Source organism: Oreochromis niloticus, linkage group LG19, assembly GCF_001858045.2.
Source record: "Oreochromis niloticus isolate F11D_XX linkage group LG19, O_niloticus_UMD_NMBU, whole genome shotgun sequence".
Taxonomy (NCBI): domain Eukaryota; kingdom Metazoa; phylum Chordata; class Actinopteri; order Cichliformes; family Cichlidae; genus Oreochromis; species Oreochromis niloticus.
The window spans coordinates 17,521,330-17,546,188 of record NC_031983.2 but is presented as its reverse complement, the minus strand read 5'-3'; the positions used below and the strand labels follow the sequence as shown (position 1 = coordinate 17,546,188).

General features: G+C 40.5%; 1 protein-coding gene across 1 annotated transcript in view; it reads left to right on the top strand.

Annotated features, from left to right (window-relative positions):
* Nucleotides 1-208: 208 nt before the first annotated feature.
* The window catches only part of zgc:110158 (single-stranded DNA-binding protein 3), a 37,270-nt gene continuing 12,619 nt past the window's right edge, over nucleotides 209-24,859 (top strand). The window contains 5 exon segments of the mRNA XM_003442918.5: nucleotides 209-481; nucleotides 8,044-8,116; nucleotides 8,873-8,934; nucleotides 12,974-13,058; nucleotides 23,342-23,431. Of these exon segments, the coding sequence (XP_003442966.2) occupies nucleotides 426-481; nucleotides 8,044-8,116; nucleotides 8,873-8,934; nucleotides 12,974-13,058; nucleotides 23,342-23,431 (366 nt within the window). The 5' untranslated portion in view covers nucleotides 209-425.

Here is a 24,859-nt window from a genome sequence, read left to right as displayed (position 1 = left end):
AAGCATTCAATCTGAATAATCTTGTGCTGTATATGAACTCATATGTAATGTAAGGCCTGAATTTGAAGGCCATCAAAAAGAACTTGAACTTCAGCGAAGTCGACAAAAACTGAGTCACTGTGCCTTTAAGAAGCCCCCACCGTCTCGCAACAGGGGGGGCGTGAGCTGAATCCAGGAACAGCGATTGAAAAAAAAAAAAACGCTCCACCAGCGGACTGTTTCAAGTTCCCCCCGGCTGAAACCCTGCCTGATTTGTGGGCAATGTTGGGGATGTAGAAAAAAAAGGAAACCGGAGCAAAGAGAGCGCAAGGGAGAGATAGGGAGACAACACTAACTAGGTAGCTATGGAGATAGTAGGTTTTCCTGGTAGCTTTCTTTGACAGGTGTCGAGTGGGATAAAATAAAGTATCAGAACAGCCTCCAAGATGTACGGCAAAGGAAAAGGAGCTGTTGTCCCCTCCGATAGCCAAGCAAGAGAAAAGTAAGTACAATATTGCACTGTCACAACTGAAATCCAGCAAAGAAGTGTGCTAAGGTGGCTCAACTTGCTAACTGATGTGGAGCAGTTCAGTCACTTCAGCAGAGTCACGCATGTTACCGGAGCTCTTTTCTAAAATATACCGGCTACTTCAAGTGAAAGCTGTGCTACTTTATTCTTCGTGTTTGCCACTTTGTTTGTACTCATGCCTCTACCTTTCTTCTCATGCATCCTCCCAACTACAGGCATGGCTGCTAAGTTAGCCCAAGTGGCTAGCTGCACTGCCAGTTTCACTCTTGTCTTTCTTGTTTTCTCTCAAGTGCAAAAAAAGGAAAAAGAGAGACAAGCGGCAGTTTGAGCAACTAAAGTTGCTCCACTTTTACCTGCAGGGAGTGTTTTCTGCACGTGCTTCCAGCGATAATGTCTGAACGTGCACTCTGGAGCATTGATGGGGATCCCACGTCCATCTCTTTGCCCCTCGCCCCACAGTGTGAGGAACAATGCATTTGGAGCGACGCCGTGCATTGTAGCTAGCATGCTTTGTGTCGCCTCGCTGAAGCAGCAGGTATAAATAGAATACAGCTGTTTAGTGCTTTGTTACAAACTAGCAGCGGAACGTGCTCGAGAATTGTTCCAAAAACCCAGACTGGTTACATTGTAGCGATGCCCGTGTTCGGCCAGCGAACAGCCGCTTGCGGTCTCCGCGTAAAGGGGAGCTGCGCCTCCTCTTTAACTTTTGTGGCCCGTGCAGATTTTCTGCAGTCATCCCGAGTTGTGCGAAGCACCGGCGAGGACAAAGTGCTCACTAAAATGCCGCCGCTTTTTTTTTTTAACCGTAGGAGTTCCACATGGGCCTTTTATAGTGTTTGGCTTTTGTTTTGTTGGGAAACTTAGATGGCGTTAGCTGTAGCCCTCCAATCCCTTTGTCTGTGTGCCTCTGCCTCGGTGCCTTGTTGTTCGCTCTGAAGATACGTGCCGCACGTTTAGCAACACTCCTGCGAGCTTCGGAGCTTTCACGTTAGTCTCAAAAAGATTTGTGAAACCCCCTGTGCACTGGTTCCGAAATAGAAGACACCCTTCTCTGCAGTGAACTTCCTTTCCTAAAAGTCACAGCTAGCAAAGCGCATTCGGCGATTTATTAAGATTCGTTAAACTTTGGTTAGATTTGCCAGTTTGGGAGTGTTGTGCTTTGCAAATGGTCCACAGTGGGGTCGGTTTCACTACGGTTAAATATCCTGCTGAAGAAAAAGGAAGAGGGAAGAGCTTTCACACAGGTCAATGCTTATCGATTCGTCCTTACAGCGGATGAGTTGGACACATCAGCTCTGACTTGCCGGACCGGTCTGAGCTGAAGTGTGACCAAATTGTGAGACTCGCGTGAATGTTTGCATGAAGATCAGCAGGCGCCACGTTACCCCACACCTCCTATTCTGTCATTTGTGAAGCCATCTGCTTTATTCTTTTCCTCTTTTACACCGTCTTTTCTCCATCTGCCTCCCAACTCTCACTTCCCCATCCACTGCTGCTCCTCAGTCTCTTCATCCCTCACTTCAGTGTTGAATTATTGAGACAGACTGAAGCAGCTGCTCTCAGCTTTGCGTCAGAGTTGAGAGAGACAGAAGAGAAAGAAGGAGACAGAAGAGAGGGAGATATGGTGGGCAGGCTCATCCATGTTTAAAGAGGGGGTTTTGTCGGGAGCCTCAGGCAGGATGTCAGGTGTGCCGACCGTGTACATCAGGGAGATTTCTCTCTCTGTGGAAGTGAGTTTATGCACGCGCCGATGTCCTATCTTTAAATGTATAAGAGCGTAGTGGGCAGGGAGGTCAAAGGGCACGTGAAGTGGAAGAAGGAAGAAAATTTTTCTTAAAGCGGGAGAGAGAATACCAACCAAGAAGCGTACGAGTCAAGCTATGTGGAGGCCACACAACCTTAACAATTGGCAGAAAAAGGGTTGCTTCCGTTTTTTTTAACCTCCCCTGATGAATATAATATCACACACTGCTACTTGACTGCTTCTCTGATCTCCTGTACCACCCGCTGTTCCCTCCACTGTAATACTGGGCATGTTCCCGTTTTTGTTCCAGTCAAAGCCATTTTTTCGTCTCTCCCTTCACTCCACCAACCGCTAGTGGCTCCTCACCTTAAACTTCTCTTCCTTTTTCTATGTGCAAGCTTCGGAGCTTTAATAATGCAGTAGGCCAGGTGCACACACAAGCCGCCCCTTCTTGCAGCCCACACACAAAAAAACCCCATACACATACACACCACACATAAAAAATTCATTGAAGGCCTCTTGGGGGGCATCTGCATCGTGAACCTCCCATCCCCAGACGTAAGACCAAGTCCTTACCCCTTTCCTTCCAGTCAAAACTCCTGTGTAAGGACGCACATGTATAGAGGATGCCTGTAAGCCTGCAGTGTGCAGGGACATGCAGACAGTATCAATATTTGAAGCACTTGCTGTATCCTAAAGCTTCCTGTGAGCTTTTGCCAGGCATTTCAAAAATATTTTAAACTGGTTTTAAATCTAAGGAATCTGTAGGTGTTGAGGTGCAGAGGTAGAAAGCTCTGTGATGCATAGCGCGTGTGTGCGTTGTAGGTGCTTGTGTGTGGCTCAATGCTAGACTGACCTGCAAGTGGCAGTGACTTACACTCTACACCAGCGGTCACAGAGAGCTCTGTGACCTACAAATTGCTAGGAGCCTCAGAAAGTGGTCAGATTCCCCTGGCTAAAGTGGTCAAGTGTTCGCGTGTGTGTGTGTGTGTTTGTGTTTCAGCAGAAGTGCAGCCTTTAGCCTCATAAGAGCATTGGTTATTTGTACAACAACTAATCTGCCATGCTGTCTGTTTTGAATTAAGTGGTTGCACTCGGGATGTTTTCTTTCTTTTGAAATATCAGTGCACTACGAGAGATTTATTTATCATGGAATATAATAAAAAAAATATAAATTCTTCTGCGAAGAAGTCAAGGCCAGTTGTCCTTTGTTTGTTTGTTCATCGATATGTCTGCCTGTTCATTTATGTGCTCTTATCTCTGTGACTATCTGCAACAGGGAAACACCCTCAGTTATTTATTACCTTCCAAGCAGGTCAGCCCACTGTACATACACAGAGAAACCAGCACTTTGAAACTGTTATCTCTTTCCGCATGAAGTGCAGGACTACTAATGATACATGTTCAACCTGGACTGACCCATTAATAGTTTAGTCTTATGTAACATATGTGTCATTATTGTTGACTGAAAACCTTGTCTGCAGCTGGGATGTGTGTTTACAAAGAAACTTTCAGTTTCTGTTCTGTCTTGATCTCGTTCTCGTACTCTTAACTTTTAAGACAAGTTGGGTGGTTGCAAAATGTTTCTTTTATTGAAATTCCCGCCCAGACAGATCACTTAAATCTGTTTAAAGTAGCAACCAATAGGAATGTACTGGTTTATTGTCTGCTGATATTTGCCTTGTTACTGCTATTGGTTAGACTCCATTTATAGTTTTCTGTTTTGCAGTCCTTGTATCTGGGATCCAGGTTTATTAGTTACAAACAGAATTTGAGCTCATTAAAAATCGGTTGAAAACTTTATGATTAATAAGCAGAGCTTTGCTTACCTGATGCAAAAGGTACAATGGAAAATGACAAAAACAAATCGGTTTCCACTACTCTCTAAATTATTTCAATCATTAGTTCTGGCCCAGAATTTCCAACTTGTTGCAGCTCTAGTTTACAGTGCATATTATATTTTTAAGCTCAGGTCAAGAGGACAGGAGGTTGTGCGCCTCATGTCGACCCACTTGAATGCCAAGGAGCACGCATAACGGCATGCAGGACTCGAAGGTGGCTTACAGTCTCTATAGACTTATACATGCATTGTGTGAGCAGTCTTGGAAGTTTGCAGGTTTGAGGTCCAACAATGTTGGTGAACGGGTGTATTGATGGTTATATACATGTGTATATATGTATGAAATGTATGAATGACACTCAGAGCTGGTCATGGATGATGATGAATTTGCCACCTTCAATTTGATATCTTGTGTTAAATCATACACATAATGTGTTCTGCTTAACTTTTAAGAAACATGCATTAAAATCCGCTCACTAGCCCCGTAAATGTCTTCTGCCTGTGTTCTCTCGTGAAGGACAAGGTTTGAACATGTAGGGACTAACATCACTGCTGTTACTGTCTATTTGCCTATTCATATCTTTCACAGACTACATTTGCATACTAACAATGCATATTTTAAACATTTGCATACCATTTGTAGTAAGAACAGGTCAGTCACAGATCATATCTCTTAACGTAACCCATGGCAGTTTTTTTTTTTCCATTTCTGTTATTAAGCCTTGAACCTCACAGAGAATTTGTTCATTGCTTTACTACGTGGATGTTTATCTTAAGCGCATTTATTTAATTTTTTCCTTCAGTGCAGGCTATTAGTTTAAAGACCAATGCTCTACATCATTGTGTTTATAGCCTGGGATGATTTGCAAAACGTACTCCTAAACGAGACAAGAATAAGGAAACAAGTGCAGTTTAACATCCACATAGCTAACACTGGATAATTCTGAATACTAGCACAATGGCAGTTGGGTAGCTAGATAGTTCACATGTCTCTCTTGCGTTTTGTGTTGTAGCCTGCACAAAGATTTCATCTTTTTCAAGTCGCACTGAACAGCAATAAGTTGGTGGAGAAAAAGGGTTGCTTACTCTTAATATTTTAGCACAACCCCTGCTCTCTGTGTTTGCCTTACTGGGGCTGCTCGAATATCCCCCCCCAAAAAATCATAATCCTGTCACCATGTCCCACGGAAGCTTTTTAAGCACCACAATTAATTGCTAATTGAACCAACTTCATACTTTTATTGAGCTTTTAAACAGTTTTTTGAAATCAAGTCAGATGATTTTGATATTTAAAATGAAAAAAGTAAACAGGGTTGTAAAAACCTACAGTTTACAGTGGGATGTCCATGAGGGCAGTCGCATGCCGTGGAACGGGACTGGGGCGAGGCCCTCTGTCATCTCCAGACACAAGCAGCTGGAGGCAACTGCTAATGATCCTTCCACAGGTTCACCTAGGGAAGTCTTGTTACAGCTTTAAGTAATTCTTTTACTTTTAAGTAAGAACAGTAATCTGGGGGTTTGACAAAACATGTACAGAAGCTCAAGTTAGTTGCTTCAAGCTGTTTCTAGAAGTCCTTGCTTAAACATTTTTGCATGTCTGTCTGCAGCGTCAGACAGCAGGTGAGACACTTGCACACATTTAGACATGTAGCACAGGCAGCACATTTATTATTTATAGTAAATAGTTGGACAGGATCAGTTAGCAAATATTTTTTACTTCATTTAAAACAGGTGAGCTGTCACATAAAATTGACCTTTATCTGAATGACAGAAATTTGGATTTAATTCTTATAGTTGTTATGAATCTTAATCTAAGGATTTCAGATTGACTTAAATTTAAAAAACAAACAAATGTCATAAAAAAATACGATTATGTTGGTGGATTGAAGTTTAAAACAAAGCCAGCACTTGACTCATCAGCTTTATTGATTGGTCAATAGCAAATCAGAAAACAGTGATATACACCCACCATAACTATCCCCAAATCACAGGGTCGCGGCATCAGGCGTCCTGATTAGTCAGAACAAATTTTACATTTACCAGATTGTGACCAAGAGAAGCATGAAGCCTAAACATTTGAGAACATTTGGCAAATGATTTCTGAGCCTCCAGTTGATGGTCCTAATAATAGTGGTGGATTAATTTTCTTTTTATAGACACACCCCAAGGTTTAATCTTAGTCCATATGTACTTCAGGACCACAGCTATGCACAAACCTAAGGGTAATTTGAGTATTTGCAACCTCAGCAGTTATTAACTGTGTCTTTATTTATTTTCTTTTCATTGCGTGCTGATAGAACTAATCGACTTCCTCTTTAGTATCTTCTTAAGAGGCTTAAATGCATTAAATGTGTTTTAATAGATATTTCATCTTATGAAGAAGTAACTTTGGAAACGAAGACAGAATTGGAAAACTAAAAAAGCTGTCAGTGGTTGAAAACAAGCTGAACAACATCCTAATTATCTCAAAATCATGTCTCATTGATCAGTTCATCGACTAATGATAGGGACTATGACACTAAGCTACTGTCCTTCTCATTAGGACCTTATTGGCCTGTCAGAGGACTGTCTGCTCTGGGCACACGGGGCACTGTCATATCCACACTGCTGGTCGATTGATGGTCCATTAACAGCCTATTAAACATGACTAAGTGAAGGAGTTAGGAGTACAATGTTGGGCCAATGGGGGTTTCCCACTCCACAGCATGGTTGTCTGTCTGTTAATAGACCCTGGTGGATTGCCATTTTCAAGTGTTGCTGGCCTGTTATAATAGCAGCGATTTTGAAAAGTTTGACAAGAGCTTTTAAAATATTGTTGGAACGATTGGGAATGCCTGTCATGTGCAGCTATTTCTGCTGGTATGTGGTGCTTTGAATAGAAGCGTATTCTTCAAAAAGTCTGACTGTCTTTAGGTTTTGTTGTGATTAAAGGAGTTTGGATAATTAGGCTTAATAAAATGCACAGAAGCAGTAAAGTATAGCAAACTATACAGACCACCTGGAGTCCCAGAATGTTTAAGTGAGATTTATGGTCTAGGAGAACAGAGGCGCTGTAGAGCTTCAGTCACAGGAGCTTTTGTTTTTCTTCAGCGACTTTACAGCCATCCCGAAATAAAGTGAAGATAACAATACAGAGGAGCTCCAAGTCTCAGGAACTTTGAGCTCAAGGAACTAATGTCCAGGAAGTGTTTAAGGAACTAAAGGTTCATTTTGACCCTTTTGTTTTTACTGTAGTGTAAAGACCCATAAAGACCAGTCAAATTAATCACTAAGTGAGGAGGTGATGAGGTTATGACAAAATGTCCAAATGCTTTAGCAAGGCCATATGCATTACTTTAAAAAAAATCACTACTATATGGAAAAAGTTTTTATTATTTATTTATTAATTAAAATAAATCCAAATAGAAGAGTCAAATGCACCTAAGTTAAATTGTAAATGTACAGCAGTGTTGTGAGTATTCATGTATGCATAGTATGGAATGTAATACTGGGATATTTACTTGTATTAATAGAACTATTCACTGTAATGAAAAGAACTATAATAACACAAGCAAAATCTTAGGTTGGTCATTGTTAGTCCAGTCTTCTGTTGCTACATGATGTTATTATAGGTTAGCCTGATGACTGAACGTTTGAACCTTGGTCTGAACTTTCAGAAAGTACTTCCTGTTTAATCCTAACAGTATCAGACTGACATTTAGTTAACCCAACTTCTCTGTTGATTGAGGAAAGTTCTAAACCACTTCACCCTCCCTGACTCTTTTTATTTTTGCCACTTTTGCCACTTCCTCTTAATAGTTTGTTCCTTCTTCACAGTTGAACAGTTGTTATCTGTTGATACATAATCTTCATTCTTTTTGTCTAATTTGTTAAAAATGCAAGACGAAGAAAGAGGAGTCTGACATTAATGTTGAAAATATCACTAATTCTTCTTTTTCTTTTACATTTCAGGTTAGCGTTATATGTGTACGAATACCTGCTACATGTGGGAGCACAGAAATCAGCACAGACCTTCCTGTCTGAGGTAAGACGGCAGCCATGACACTGACTTGTTTATGCTGTACCGAGCCCGGTCGGTTTATAAATGCCTTCATTCTTTGCATCATTCCTGAAAATCACCCTTATAGTTTAACCTTACCAACTCCTGTTCAAGCACATGCTACCAGAAACATTGGCCTTGGTTACTAATGAATGGAAAACTGCTTCCTGCGTTACCGAGCTTTGCACGATAGATCCCTCCTGTAGCTCGTGTTTACAGCAGCTTGTACCCTCTCAGGCATACATCGTCAGTGCAAACATGCTAAACATGATTACAGGGTGCAAGGTGTTGCATAAATTTTTCATAAGGAAATCCTATAACGTTACACCGGATCATGCTCACTGTCCAACCAGAGGATCTTAGTGAAGCGGTGACGTAATGTTATTTCTAGCCGTTTATAGGCAGTGTATTGTAAACTGCATTGTCTCAAGTCTGCTGACAGCCCATTTGGGTGTAAGGAAGTAAATTAATAAGCTATACTCTAGATGATGATTGTACTTTACATTCAAAAAGAGGAACAGTACAGGGGCTAATAGAAGAAAGATAGTCGGGAAGAGAGTGATGCACAGAGCCAGAAGGATGCCGATCTTCACATTCGATACCAGTGACAGTTTGAGACTAACTGATTATGTGTTCTTAACCTCCGGACCTGCAGACATAATCCTCCCTCTCTAGTGGCCATAAGTGACCTCTTTTCTTCTCAATTCCTTTTCCTTTCCCTTTTTCTTTTCCTTCTCTCAGATTCGATGGGAGAAGAATATTACATTAGGGGAGCCCCCCGGATTCCTCCATTCATGGTGGTGGTAAGCGATCTTTTCAGTTGTTCTATTATTAGCAGCGCCTTTTTGCTTTTTATTCTTGTTTATTTTGAGTGAGTATGTGGATTTTTACTTGCGTAAACACATTTTACAGTGGATGTCTTAAGCTGTGTATCCCCCCCCAATAAATCACTACTGTTATGTGAGCAAACAGCTGTAATCCAGTTTTGAGAATAATAAACTCGACACATAAACTCAGTACATGCAACCATTCAAAAGTTAAGGTGCTTGGGAAATGCCACTTTTTAATTTGATTAAGGGTACTTGCCCATATTCATGATTTAAAGTGACTCTCAGAGGTGGGAGGTCTGACAGAGTCTCACCCTTGGGGTTGACCAGACTCACCGAGGGCGTGACCCCCTCCCTTCCTGTCTTCTCGCCTCTCCCCTCCTCCAGCTCTCCAACCTTCACCCCCGATTCTGAAACAATAGATCCAGATGGTTAGGGAATGGACCCCCCCCTCTCCCTTCCCCCTCCTCACCCTCTCGTCAACCTTTGTAGCCCCCACCTCCCACTTTTTTCCCCTTTGTTCACATGGGAGAGGGATTCTTGGTAGATTAACCCTTTGCATTCCAGCTTCCTTTGTGTACAGCCTCCCCCCACCCCTACCTCCACCCCCCCAATCATTTCTCCCCAGGGCTAAGATTTAACCTTTAGGGTCAATACCTTACGAACTGATCAGCAGTTTCACTTGTTTTGAGGGATCGCCCTCATCCTGTGGTTCACATTTACGGGTAGAACCATGTTTGTTTTACTGTAAAACCCACATTTAACAGCATTTTTTCTTTCTTTCTACCACATATTTAAACTTGGATGGAAATATTTAAGCCTGTTATTGGCATGTGGGTTTCCTGTGGATGCAGTTGATGTAAATACTACAGTGGTTCTAATGTTAATCTGAGTCCCCTCCATTGTGTCCGTTTGTAGTTAAGACTACTGAGAATTGAGTCAAGCCGTTCGAGGCTACACTTAAACAGATCTTCAAGCTAAATCGTCGAAAATCTAAGCTGAAAATTAAGCTGCTGAATTGTCTTAATACACTGAAACAGTAGCAGACAAGGAGTATTTTATTTTTCTAAAAGTCAGCACACCTAATGAGAGGACCAAAACCACAGAAGAATACAATTCATTTTCATTTTCTTCATAATTCTTCACATTCTTGGCATATAAAACCATTTAGTTTTCACTAATGACTTTGAAATCTGTTCAGTATAAGCTTTTAAATGATTCCTGAAAATGACTGGAGAATAGTTAAAATCATGTGTTTTAATGGGGATTTAAAATATGAGAGGACTTGGCAAGTGTTTGGAGGAGTACTGACTGGTAGCTGAATCACATCTTTTAACGGTAAAATTTTATTTTCTTACCTCTTCCTAATAAAAGTTTAGTTTAGAGAGTGAATAACAGTGTTATAAGAGTGAGTTATTGAGCACTGATGCTACTGAACCAGCTGTAAAAACAGCGCACACACACAGCTGAGTAGCTGATGCTTGGTTTGGACAGAACCACACCAAGAAGTTGATAAAAATGATGAGCAATACCTGGTGATGTCACCACTCAGGAAGCTCTTGTATTGAGCTCACAGGTGGCCAAAAGTTTATTTGGATGAATGGGAGGTTTTATCGTCTCCTCAAGATAAACAAGGAGAATTCATAGCTTGTTGGTCAGGTCACTGTGGACAGTTCATCCTCGTCAAAGGAGGAATTTCAACAATTGATCATGGTTACCAGAACAGCTAGCACTATCATCCGACATCATGACGACTGTTTACGCTCAGTGGGTGTTGTGAGATACAACAAAAATAAATGAGAATATGTGTGTAGATTGGGATGGTTCAAACCCTCTATACCCCCCAGGGTATAGTTTACATACTTGTGAAAATGCTGACAATTGTGAACATCCCGAACATTTAAAAAGAAAAACAATAATCAGTGCAGGGCACAACACCAGGCTTTGGATTTAGAGCAGATTCATCTTGTTGCTTAAGGATTTATAAAACTAAAATTACTGCCACACAAAGAACAAAGCAACAAATTAAAAAAATTCTGAAAATGTAAAAGTACAGCATTTGCCAACCCTTCATACAAAGGCGACTCTGCTTAGGGAATCTTTGTAGAGCCTATGATGTAACCTACGTAAGTGGCCAACGCCATTGCCAGCATTCATGCTTTTGCGCGGTGTTAATTGCGTTGTGGTCATGTCCCAGCGTTTTATGCGGTGCCAGCCACGATACAAACAAATAAAATCCTGAGGCTTTTCCCCTCCTGCCTACCCGGTCTTTGGTGTGGTCAGTTTTTGTTGTCGTTGGTTTTGTTTGTTTTTTTTCGGAAGCAAACATATTTGCCCCTGAAGTTTTTCCACTTCTTTGTACATTCCCTCATGTCCGTTCAGATAGATTCAGCAAGCTCCCTGCCGCAATTTGCTGACTTCTGTGAGTCCTCAAATTGAGGCTATGATTATGATTCCCCGTATTTAGGTGATAATTGTTATTCTCTCACTGATGCATTCAAAAACCGGTACTGATCAGGCCAGTCACAATAGCTGCAGACTGCATTTATGTGCCATGTAGTTACATTTCCAGGTGCACATCAGGTTACATGTGGCACCATCAGCAGTAAGAGTCCAAGGACGTGTTGTAATAAGAAGAAAATGAAAGTAGAGGATAATAATTTGAAAGCATGCAAGGCAGCATGAATCTAAAGAAAGAGTTAGATTTGTTATTTAGTTAAAAACTTTGTTTCAGAAGGTTCTGAAAGGTGTAATAAAATAAGCATGATGGTGTGTTATGTAAACATTCAAGAAGTGCATCTTCTTGAGATAATTTTTTTTTTTTTTTATTGCACACTTGAGCTTTTAACTTTGGTCAATAGTGCTGCTAGGTGCATTTTTTCCCAACTTTTACCGGCACTTGCTTCTTCCACAGTGAGCTGATACAGGTACCGCAATGCCCACAAGAACCTGCCTCCTCTCAGTCAGACTCATGCACTGCAGCTGAATAATACAGGCTTATTTTTATTTTTTAATACAAATCAGACATCTTACGCCCTCAGTGTTGTGGCGACTTGTCCGCCCCTGGTGTTGAAAATACTGTGGAATTATTATCTTTTCTAAGGCATTTAAAGTTATGAATTCCAGTGTGATGGAAGGAATTTCCCCACTTTCGGGATTATTAAAGTATATCTTAAACGAATCAGGTTTCTTGTTGTTGGTTTTTTTTTTTTTTTTTTTTTTTTTTTTTTTTTAGAAGAATGTCTTTCGCCTTTGAGTTCATCTTGTTATTGTTTAAGCTGTTAGTAAAATAATCAGAGCAAATGAAAAAACATATGTGCTGCTTTGTAGCTTACGTGATCATTCTGACCTTCTAAAGGTAGGCCACTAAGTTAGGATAAGCCAGCTTTTGGGATCAACATAATCTACTCCATTCTACTCATTTTGCTCAAATACAGGAGCTCATTATTGAACAATCCGAAACCTTCATAAATGTCTCATATGAAGTGCAAGACTGTATGAAACCATTCAGATTTTTGGGATTCAGTGGATTAGTCAGTTTGCTGTTTCAGTGGAGTTATAGCACAAAAAAGAATCAGCTAGGAAGTCTTAGATTAGTCTTAGATGAGTAGCACACAGGCTGTTTGCATCCCCTATTCCCCTTATCATGCCCAAACACACTGACAAAGTAACTTTATGAATAGTTGGGTCCACTCTTGGTACGTGTCAGCCGAGTCAGTGGGACAGTTACAGTGTGGGGACAGGAAATGGATGCAGGTAAAGAGGTCTGCACAAGTATGGTAATGCAAGAATGTGCGTATGTGTGTATTCTGAGTGAGTGAGAGGTTGATTGAGGAGGCGACACTGGCATTGTGTCCCTCTTACAATGATGCTCAAGTGTGTAAGAGGTGGTTTAAGAGCGCCAGGGAGATAGTGAGAGTGTGTGAATGGGTTATGAATAGCTGTTACACATTTGCTTGTATTGCTGTGTTTGCTAACCTTTGAACTGCACCCCCCCCTCCCTCTTTCATTTCAGCGTATTCTGGGATTTGTATTGTGCAGCTCCAGACCGAAGAGAGACGTGTGAACACTCCAGTGAGGCAAAGGCCTTCCACGACTATGTAAGTGACAGACTGGCTTTTCTAACACTTAAAAGGAAACAATTAACAATTACTGTTAATCTTTTTTTGTCTGTTCCTTTATGTATGTCTGCCAAGACAAACACTTTCAATATTTCAGTCACAAGTTCAAGTTTATAGAGGAGTCTTAAAGTGGAAAACAGGGGATATTATAATATCTTTTTTAAGATTAATTGAACTGAAAATATTATAATTAAGTATAATAAAAATGTTTCTCGAACAACAGCGGATACTGGCTGACTAGATTAAAAAAAAAAACGTGGTCCATGTGAGACACTTCTGCTAACCAGCAGTAAAGTTCTAACTAATGGTCGTTTAACAATTCATTGATACATTCTTTTCTTGATTAGTTGATGTTTGGCCTATCAAGTACAAGGACATGGGGAATGTCTGTCCTTATGTTTAAGGTGGAAATCCTCAAATTCCTTCTGTTGTCTGATCTAACACACAAACACCCAAACATTCTGATAATTTCAAAGGCTGAAACTATTCAATATTTGTCCTTTGGCTTGAAGAACAACTTAAAGATCCACTCACACAAATTGTAAAAAAGTTTAATTGAAAATGCTTTTTCCCCTATGTTCTGTCGTGTGTGTGTGTGTGTGTGTGTGTGTGTGTGTGTGTGTGTGTGTGTGTGTGTGTGTGTGTGTGTGTACCGTTACAGTGCTAGATACTCATTTAAAGTATTTCAACTTCTTCAAACTTCAAAATTGTTCTTGACTAGTTTCATATGTCGGTTACAGTTCAAGTACTTAAAATGGCCATGTCAGCAACACCAACCATGTATTGTGTAGACCTCCTGTTTACAAGAGGCAGGCATTTTAGACTAAAGTTAGCTGAAAGCGAGAAGGAAAGGTAGCTGCAACTGTGGGGCTGCAAAAAGGCACCAGTGTAAGACAAAGGTTATTTTAAACTGAATCATACAAACCAATTTCAGTAGAGCTCAAGAATAAAACCGTGGAGCCAGAAATAAATTTATGGGTCTCCTTTTTAACTGCTTAAAGCCATATAATTAAAATATATTAAAAAAAAAAAGCACTGTTCAACTCAGAAGTCGTCAAGAAGATCAATTTCTGTGCACCAGGCTTCTTGAGTTTTGCTGTCACACATGCGGAATGGCATGCATGGACCTGTGTTAGACCCAAGTATGATTCAGCAGGGAAAATTTCCATACCAAACCTATGGTTCCGCATTTCTTAAGGTGCATCAATAATTGATAGAAAAGGAAGAAACTTCAGAGGAGCAGAAAAATAAAAACAATTTGAGAAACGGCAAGAGGAAAGAACTGAGGGAATATTATGGAAATCCAAAGGGTCTCATTCTGTGGTGTTGCTGATTGAACGATGAAACTGAAAATGACATTATGTAGGTAGGTTGTAAGTCGGTGTTTCTCTTTGTTACAGTGTATAATGTTGTTACAATGCACCACTTGAAACAACACCACACAGTGCAATATCCTTGCAGTGCCATGAAAACACTGCTTCTAAAAGTGTGTTCGTGTTCTTGTTACCAACTTATATTAATCATGTCTTTAGCTTAACTTAACATAGAATCACAATTCAGCAACTCACTTTTTTTTAATTGGTTTTCTGAGCTTCATAGGTGAGAATGGCTTGAATTTTTTTCAAAGGTGGGGGTCAGCTGTGGTTTCCATAGTTTGTAAGGATTCAGCGTCTCATTTGAAATCAGTTCATTTGGATGGCGTTCTAGTTGTTATTCCTGATTTTCCATCTTGCTGAGGAATTCCTCAAACAACAACTCCAGATTTCTGCAGCAATAATGCAAAGTGTTTTTTGCTTTTTTATTCCAGCATGAGGAGAAACTGTAACTCTATTCTCATGTCTGTAAAAGTCATCTGCTCTGATTGACACTGTGTCTGTCTTCAGCGTGTCCGCTTTAGCCAAGACAGTGTGGCATTGTGTGTGCGTGTCTTTGTGCGTGTGTGTGTGTGTGTGTGTGTGCGTGTGCGCGCTGTATAGTGTGAGGAGATAATGGAATAGAGTTCTAATCCGGTAATCCCAGCACTGGGCCGAGGCTAAGCCAGGGATTTGTGTGTATGTGTGAGTGTGTATGTGTGTGTTTGGATGGGCGGGGGGCATCTTTGGCAGCCAGCCCATAATAGGAGGGTGGATGGGCTCATACCCTCCTTCCAGTTAACCCTGTGTATAAATGTAGATGGGCGAACTGCATGTCTGCTCCTAGCAGCGATAAAGCAAAGGAGACGGGACTGGTTTAATTTTGGCTCTTGTCCCCCGAGGCTGGTCTCTGAGCACAGGTCCTTTTCTACTGGTTTCAAAAGAACGAGCCAGTTAGAGGCACCGAAGAAAAAGGCATTTCACCTTACGTTAAAACAGTTTCTTACTCTTTTGAGGATTGCAGGAGTGCACGCCAGCGTTTAAGGAACATTATTACACTTCTGTCCGCTGGGTGCAGAGACACAGATGAGGTCTGGCTAGTTTTTGGATGCGGGTTACAAAAGTACTACAGGGGTTATAATATAGTTGATTTGTTTGTGCATTTTTTTTTTTCAATACAAAATTACCTGTAATATTTATATATCTCTTTGTATAGGTTTGTAATTCATGCTTTATAAATTTCAAACACAATTTCTGAAATACAGTCACATCATTAAAGTGATGTGTTTAATGTGGCAATATTTAGCTGAAGTGCAGTAAACATGAGAAAAACAGAAGCCAAGGCAAACACTATGTATATGTATGTATAATTTAATCAGGGCTTGTCAAAAAGACCAAGACCAGAGATTCTTCTCATGGGCTGTGTTGTATTACTTGAAAATCTTCTGTTAAGTGAATTTTTGTCATTCAGCTTTCAGCAACGTCTTTTAACTTTTTGCAGGTATTTGATTACTAGGTAGTTTAGCACTGCTAGCTTGAGCACTTATGTTAATGAGTGATAGTATAAAGTGTTTCATAAATTACTATTTCTGCTAAATTATTGTTTTTTTTTAATGGATTTATTTGAAATTATGTTTTGAATGAGCTTGGGGATGTATTCATCTGGGACGAGGGGTCACGAGTGCTCATTGCTTGGCTATAGAGAGGCACTTGAGTTTTTAATTTATTTATTTAATTTTTCTACTTTTGAGGCTTTTTCAGGAAGCTCTTCTGCCATTTTCTGTCACCTTCTCAAACTCCTTCCCTGTCTTCTTCTCATACACTCTGTGCAGCTTCGTCCTGTTCGCGTCATATTTTTGCAGCGTTGAGTACCTCTGTAACACCCCCACATCCGCATCTGTCTTCTATCCCCATTCATTCCAAAAACTTTTTTAACCTCTCTTCCTTGTTAACTATACCTCTTACTCTTTCTTAGATCTAACAAACCAGTCCGCCCCCTCTCCTCTCACTTCGCTTATCACTCGCTCCGTCTCTGAGTCTCCTTCTCTTGTTGCACCCACCACCCCCACCCCTACAACCCCTTTTCTCGAGACAAGATTGATTGGCTAATCTAGCTGTTTACCCACAATGCCTACTAGCACTGAAGAGAAGAGGGCAGTGTTGATAGTATAAAGACACAACCGAGAGACAACTGAGGTATTTGAAAATGGAGTTCAGTGAACATGCCAAATGGATAGAGAAGGAAATTAAAGATAGAGCTGCTTTTCTTATTATTTTAAATAGAGCAAGTGTAATTTCCAACTATGTGTAAATCAATAACACTATAAAAAAAACTACAGGAAATTTGAAAACGGCATGTATTTAAAGTTATAGTATATCTGTATTGGTGTGTGTTTTGGTGCTTTTCAGCACTTTCTGATGCCTTGGAGGACAGTAGCAGCATAATAATATTTGTACCATTTCCTTTAATGCCATAAAGTGTTTAAACCTAATGAAGCATTAGTGACAGTAAGCAGCTCTTTGTTATACAGCAATTTCTCCTGAAAAAATCCATTAAAACCAGCTGACATTATGCAGCATATTAAACAACCTGCAATATGTTTTCACTGTGAATAGTTTAAGGAGAAAGCCTCTTAGTTGCAATTGAATAAAAAAACCCAAACTATTCTGCCAAATTGCTGCCTGCTGTGTAACTGCTGCTTTCTTCCTCTTTTGACCACATTAAACAGAAATCTGTCTCTAAATTCCTGAAATTTCATATAAGTTGCATTACCACAGTGATATTTAAAAATGTCTATAATCCTGTTTAAACAGTATTTGTATGTATGTACACATTCCTCTATTAAAAGCAAAGAGACATAAAACACAAACATGTTTTATTTCAATCTGTATTTTTGTCACTGGCTGACTCCAGATCAGCTAAATGGAGAACTTTCTGCTTTTTGCACTTTTAGTCATTGCAGAATAAAGTATGTAAGAGAGAAAGAAGTGTGTTTTTATATATATATGTATTAGTGATTTATTACTGTATTACTGAGAATACTAGTAATAATACTAAAACATCCATAGAAATTTCTGTTCTTCCTTCTCCTTGATTTGAATCTATACTGTTATTCACTGCTGTTCTCATTCCACCCATAGTCTTGTCTTTTGGACGCTCTGCCATCTCTCTGGAGCGTTGGCTAAGTGGATGTTGTGTCTGCAGCATGTATTAGTGCTGTCATCCGGTGTGTGCGCACAAGTCCGCCTGTCTGGTTCAGTACTGCTACCTTGGCAGCAGCGTTTGGGGAAGTGCGTGTGTGTTTAGCGTGCACGTTGTGCCAGTTTTGAGGACCAGCTGGGTTTTCAGAGACAGTGTGTGTGCATGCATGTTTGTCAGACGTGACGGTGAGAGGAGCAGCCATATCCTGTTGCTCCAGAGTGAAACATACTGTTTGGTCTGGGCTGATAAATTAGCCAGATCACCACAGTCAGCTAATTTTTTTCCTCCCATCTCCATATACTCTGTCTCGCATCCTCACTCCTTTGCCTTCCTACCCCCCCACCCCCTTTCTCTCCCTTACTCTGTTCGCTAAGGACAGCAGGTCAAGGAGACAGTGATGAGGTACATATCAGTGTGAACCAGAATGTAGATTAGTACCTCTCCAGGCAGGGACACACATAAATACAGACACAAGCACACACATACAGATGCATCTGCTGTCTCTTCCTACCTCACGCCCTTCTTTCCATCCAGTGTTTATATCTCTGTCTTTATCCCTGTGAAAGGTATCAGGCGGAGGTCAATAATGTGTTGAGCACTATTGATCTGTCCGGTAGGTCCTATGGGTGAGAGAGGGGAGAGGGAAATGGAGAGGGAAGGATCAATGCTATTTTGTATAGGCTATCTACATACTGTACTATACGAGCCAATCAGAATCATTAGTGTCTTGTTCTGTGATAGATTATTCATCAACACTATGAGTTTGTGCTGAAAAGGAAAAGCAGTCAACTCTGGATTAAGGTGTCAGAGCTTGAAATATTTTGCCACCGTGGTAGCGAGGCAGAGGGTGGAATAAGTCTGAGTTCATCCTGATTTCCACAGGCTAAACTACTTAAACTCATCTCACACCAACCAGGAGGAAACTGCTTCAATAAAGTGAGGTCATTGAAGAGTTTGGTACAGTCATCTTACTGATAGCTGCCTCAAGTGTAAAATTATTTTCATGGAACAAACAAACGTCAAAGGCTTTACAGAGCCCAAGAGACCATCTTCACTCTTTGCTTGGTAACTAATGTCTTCATATGTTAGAAAATTGAATCAATAGGATTGAATGAATATTATTATTGTTGCTGGTACATGAGTGGGAGGTATTTTTGCCTCACTGGATAGTGTATAATCCAGAAATAACAGGAAAAGATGAAGGGTGACTTGTCACAGAAATCATCATCCAGGCTCAAATCAGGAAAGGTGTGATAAGAGTACAAATAGTCTATTAAGAAGACTTTTTTTTGGCTTTTTGTCCAAGTGTGCAATAGAGAGAAACAGGAAGCATGGGAAGATGGTCGGATGATATGCACCAAGGCTCTCTGACTGTCAGTGTACCCAATTAATGCTTCGTTTGAGGTGTCTGTCAGAGTCTTAATAAACTGTGGATGTACTCATCAGAGAGTGGGCTACAGCCAGGCCCACTCTCTGAATGATTCAAATTTATCTTCAGTATATTTTGCTAGATGTAAATATATTTTGTGTGAATAATGGAGATTTGAATTTCTGAGTAGAATATCATGATCAGAATGGAAACACCTGTGCGGCGATCATAGCCTGTACAGGTTAGGGTGATAAATTTTACTGAAGCCTTTCTTGTTTGATAGTTAAAGAAAGATCAACACTATGTGACTATGTAAGTCCAGAGGTCGCTGCGCTCTCCTGCCAAGTTGTGAACGCATATGGAGTGGCTGAGAAATGAAAACACTAAAAAGGTAAAGATGTTGGTGGAAGGAGAGAATAAATAATGTAAGTTTAATGCTAATAATTGAATACTTTCCATTAGGAAAGTGTAAATCCATTATTTTTCAATGTTGATACTTTTGCAGATGTTTCAGCTTTGAACCTTTGTCAGCTCAGTATGTTGTAAACCTAAAACCCATAGAACTGAATTGAATGGATGATCTCCATAAGCCATAGTCCACCTGTTGTCACCAAAATCATACACATAAAATCATAATTCATGAAGGTGTACCCAGTTGAATTTGAGTTTTTAAAAGATAATGTTGTGTTTTGTTTCTTTATATAGCACAGGTACAGATCAGGTCTCTGGCCCAGATGCCGTGTTGTTGATAGCCAGGTAACATAAAAAACTCACCTGATATTGTTTTAGAGCAGATGCTGCACCAGGATGCTTTGACACAGTGTTTGTGCAGCGCTGCCGAGGAAGGCCATTAAAATATAGTTTACAGTTTAAACTGTGTAAATATTCCCAGGCATTTGAAAATGCGTCCCGTGGGTTTTGTTGAACTTTTCTGCCGGCTTCTATGAAAGAGACACATTCTTCTTTCTGCTGCATGTCAGACATTAAAGAGTTTGTGTTGCCACCAGGTGCTTCTTTCATGCACTTCTTATTTTGCAGACTTTTCCATGCTTCTGCCTAGAAATGAATAATTCAGCTCAACTCCACGTTGCTATTATATCAGCTAATTAGTGCAGTACTAATATCTGCTGTGGATTGTTGTGTCTTCTTGAACTTGTTTCTTTTCATAAGTTTACACACTTGTCGCCCCTGTACACGCATGTACTTTGTGAATTAGCAGTTAACGTTTACCTTCACAAATGTCAACCAGTTCCTGGAGATCTGATTTGTCGTAAATCACGTTATTGTAATAAAACGCGATGGGGGCAGGATTTTCTGCCTGTCTTCCACTTCAGAGGTAGAAATGGGGAGGTGGATATAAACACTACTGTGCGTGCCACTACAAACACTCAGAAAAAAGGCACTGCTGGATTCTTTTGTATTTCCCCAGGCCAGTTGATTTTAATAAAGTCCAACTGCATATTAAACCTACCTTCATTTTTGCTCGTGGCAACCACGCTCAGTCTACACGCTTTCAGTCTGCATTCATTTTCAATCAGCAAATTAGGGAATGTGTGAGGCGATAACTGGCCATTAATAGTCCATAAAAATAATGTGACTGAGTGATTGATTGTGAGCAGAAACCATTTTTTGGTGCATGTTCTTTGTTTTTCTCCCTTCGTGTTTTTTTTTTTTTTCTTTCTTTCTTTTTTTCTCCTTCTGTCTCACTCTTGTATCTTCTAACTCACTCTCCAGTCTCACTCTCCTGCATCTTCTTATTCTCTCTCTCTCTCTCTCTGTCTCTGTGCTCCTGGAGCGGGGGATGCCAGGGGGACAGAGTGCAGATAGGACCTGTCTCCATAGCAACAGCTTCTGCAAGCTGCTGACACCCTACTGGGGGGACTGAGGGGAGGAGAGGTTGTGGATGGGGAGGAATAGTACAAGGGTTGGGGCACAAGGATATGTGTGTGTGCCCTTGTGTGTGCGTGTGTGTGTGTGTGTGTTTGTGCATGTGTGTGCACCAGCGCCAAGAAAAATGAGTGTGGGGGTCACGAATAGGAGAAAAGATGGAGAGAAAAGTGTTCAGGAGAAAAAGAGGAAGGATGGAGAAGGAGAGAAAGAGGCAGCCTACCCTGCTTCTTCCCCAGGGACTCGGTGGCCTGCTCATGTTCACTAGCAGAATTAGCATAAAGATGGGGGGAGGTGTGTGTGCGTGTGTTTGTGATATTTCAGTTTGTGTGCTTTGGTTTCAGATGGGAGAAGGAGGACGGCGAGCGTGTTTGTGTACATCTGTGTAACTGGTGGTATGTGTTGTCCATGCATGCAGCGCGTGTCATATGGATATAGTGTGTTTGTCAGTTGTGCGTGCTGGAGGATCTGTAGATGTGCAAAAGTGTGCGTCTGTGTATTTGTTAGAGCGACTCCCTCCCCTGGGTCTTAAACCCCCTCTCTGTTCTGTCCTGTAGCCTGCGGTTCTCCCCTGTCTGCTTTTCTGTATTGAAGGGCTGCACTTTATGAAGCTGTGATGCAAGCCTTTGTGTGTCTGTGCGATTGCGCGTTCATGTGGTTGCGTGCACGTGTGTTTGTTCCGGCTTGCTTATGTAAGCACTCTGAACATGCGTCTCCTTCTATGTGTGTTGACAAGAATACAGTTATATCATATTTAACTCCCGGGCTGAATCATTCTGCCCCCCTTTTCCCATTCTAGATTCTAATTTTATTCTCCCATATTGTTTGACTGACGTAAAGGGGACTGGAGACAGTACTGGTGTTACATCTGGTAGCATGATTAGTTTTAGTTAAGTGGTTGCTTACATTAGATATAAGTGGTACGCTTTCTGTGTTTGTCCTTAAGATAACAATAACAAAATTACTCACTGATTTTATAAATTTCAATTAAGCGAGAAATGTAGCATTTGTAATTAAAAATCCTTAGAATTGTAGAGTAAATGTAGGACTGTTAAAGACACTGTGTTTGTCCTATAGGGAATGTTAGCCCAAAAATCTAATGGACAATTGCTTTGGAGTTAAATGTTATTCAGAAAAATGGAGACAAAAAAAGATTTAGGGGCTATAAAGTGGCCTTCTCACAAACAACAGCTTTAAGAGTCTTTAAGTGTCTCAAATATCTTGAGTGCTTGATTTTCTAAAAATTAGCAAGAACTCTGTAAGATGTAGTACAAAATCAACTTATTTGCAGATGACTTGTTACTATATTTAACCTCTGTCAGTACTCATTAGGTACTTATGAAAACTTGTAATTAAGATAAGGTTTGAGTAATTTAATTGTTTACAGTAAGTTAATGTAAGTTGGTTTTGTGCTGAACTGTATTTAATAACCTTTTTTTTTTTTATATGTAGCTCATGAAACACGAGATGACACTTGTCTCTGTTGTGATCTGACCAGGAAGTAATCACTATACTTCAAATCAATCAAAATGTCTCTTAAGACATGAAATATGAAGATTTTTCCTGAATTCATTAAAATTAGTTGAATTTTGAAATAAATTAAATGTAACAAATTGTGTGTTTTGTGTCAGATTCTTAAACTGCATCCAAATATGCCATTACTGACACTTGGCTTTTTTGTAATGAGAAAGGACCTGTGGAATAATCGTTGAGAACTTCAAAAAACAAATTGGCAATTTTTTTCTATTTTACTAGCTGACCTATGAAGCATCTGTTAGGATGCTGAAATGCAGTTTCAGGGTGATTAGTTCCATATGAGTACATTCAAGCTACGAACTCCTACGTATGCGGGGTTCCTAGATCACTCAGCAAATCAGCTGCACGTTATTATAGAGTCAGTGTTGTTTTCATTTATGTCCAAGAAATGAAAATTAAGGAGTTTGCTAATATTAACGGTTATATTTCTGATGTTTGTGACAGAGACAAAAAAGATTTTTAATGAAAGAAGCATAAACGTATGTACTCATTATCACCGGTGCAGATAAATAACTGCTGTGTTATTCCTGAGTGTATGATAGAATAGATCAGAGTACAGGCACAGGTCTCTTTACAGCTTTGTGTCACTGACATTTTACGATTGTTCCTATTCTGATGTGTTTGAATATTTTTGGTATGTTTCTCCCTGAAGTCTTTCTTTGCATTGCTGTCCTTGCCTAAAGAAAGAGATGAGGGGGTTATTTCATCTCTCTTCTCCGCCTTCTATATAACATTTAAACTTTAAATGGAGGTTGGTGGGGGGGCAATTGGGGGGGCAATTGCAGGTGCAGCCACTGCCCCCTGTTGTCATTTGTTGACCAATGCAGCATCATGCACATATACATTACGGTAGAGCAGTGACGGAGGCATGTACACGTCGAACACCATATTTAATTCATCTGTTTGTGTTTTCCAGAGCGCAGCAGCAGCGCCAAGCCCAGTGATGGGCAACATGCCACCCAATGATGCCATGCCAGGTGGTCCCATGCCCCCAGGCTTCTTCCAGGTATGACCCCACTCTTGTGTCATAACCAAACCCACTTCTCATTTTACCCCGTCTGCCATTCATTCATTTCTGACTTCCCCAAAACAAATAATCTATATTTAGTCTATTCTTTGACTTCCTTGTCCAGCAATACAGAATGGTGAACCGATGTTCACTTATTTCTGTAGAGCAAAAAAAAACTAGCAATTTCTTATTTTATTGGTAGCACATTTTATAGTAATTGCACTAAACGTGGACATTTCCCAGTTGAGAAATTATTCAGGTTTGTTTTTTTTTTTTTACTTTCATTCATGTTATTATTCTGACAGTAATTACAGTCTTCCCTGTACAGAAGCTGACTTTTATTTTATGAAAACTTTTTTTAAGTAGCAAATAAAAGCAGCCTTGTTTGCACCTTAATTACCGAGCAATATTTGATTAGCCCAGTTGATGGTTTATTTACACAAGAAGACAGGAACATTTTCTTAACCTAAAGTTTATCTAAAGAAAAAGGCATGGCTTTGCTGCTAATTGAAAATATCTGTTGTATTTATAAACAATAAAAGGAGGGTTTTTCTCAGTTATTAGACTTCTTAAGATACTGATCAGATACTTGTTTTTTTTAAGCCTTTAATTTGACTTCCGATATCAGTCAGGTTCTACTAATTAAGACTTTCACTGTAAAATCTATAATGGAGTTTAATCAGATGACAGCATAGTCGCAGTTTGGGTCTCCAACTCTCCCACTTCTCTTCCCTTTCTTTTTTTTTTTTTTTTCCTCCACATTTTTCCAAATACTGTTTATTCCACTCTAGATATTTACACCCACCAGAGCCTCTGAAGCTCATACTGTTCATTCATCTGTGGCTCTGCGCTCGCTGGGCTGCTGTTCAGCCGATTTGTGATTCAGCCATCCCGTATTCATCCTTTCTCCACTCCTCCATCTCCATCTCGTCTGTCTCTGACCTGTCCCGGGTCTGTGAAGGGAAAGGTTTTAGTGTGGGAGATGGCTGTCTGAAGAGTGACGAGAACCAGACGCAAACGCGTACACAGTATACAAACACGTGCAAGCATGCGAGCACACATTCACAAACAAAAACACACGCATCCTCTGTGAGGCAGTGGTGTGATGGACAGCACTGGCATTTGGCAGGAGGCACGATAAGGTGATGGCGAAGAGTAGGAGCGAAAAAGCGAGTCACACATTAAGGGAGAGGGAAGGATGGAGAGGAAGAGGGGTGAGTGGAGGAGTAAGAAGAGAGGGAAATGTGAAAGATCAGTGCCACCAGGATTGTGGCCCACTGTTTGTTTCTGTGGCTACGTCCCACCCTATTGTTTGCTGGCTGAGAGTGAGGGTGGTGGTGCTGATGGTGGTGGAGGGGCTAGTGAGAGTATGACTGTGAATAAGCAAGGGAAAGGGTAGGGGGGAGAGGGGGTGACGAGACATGC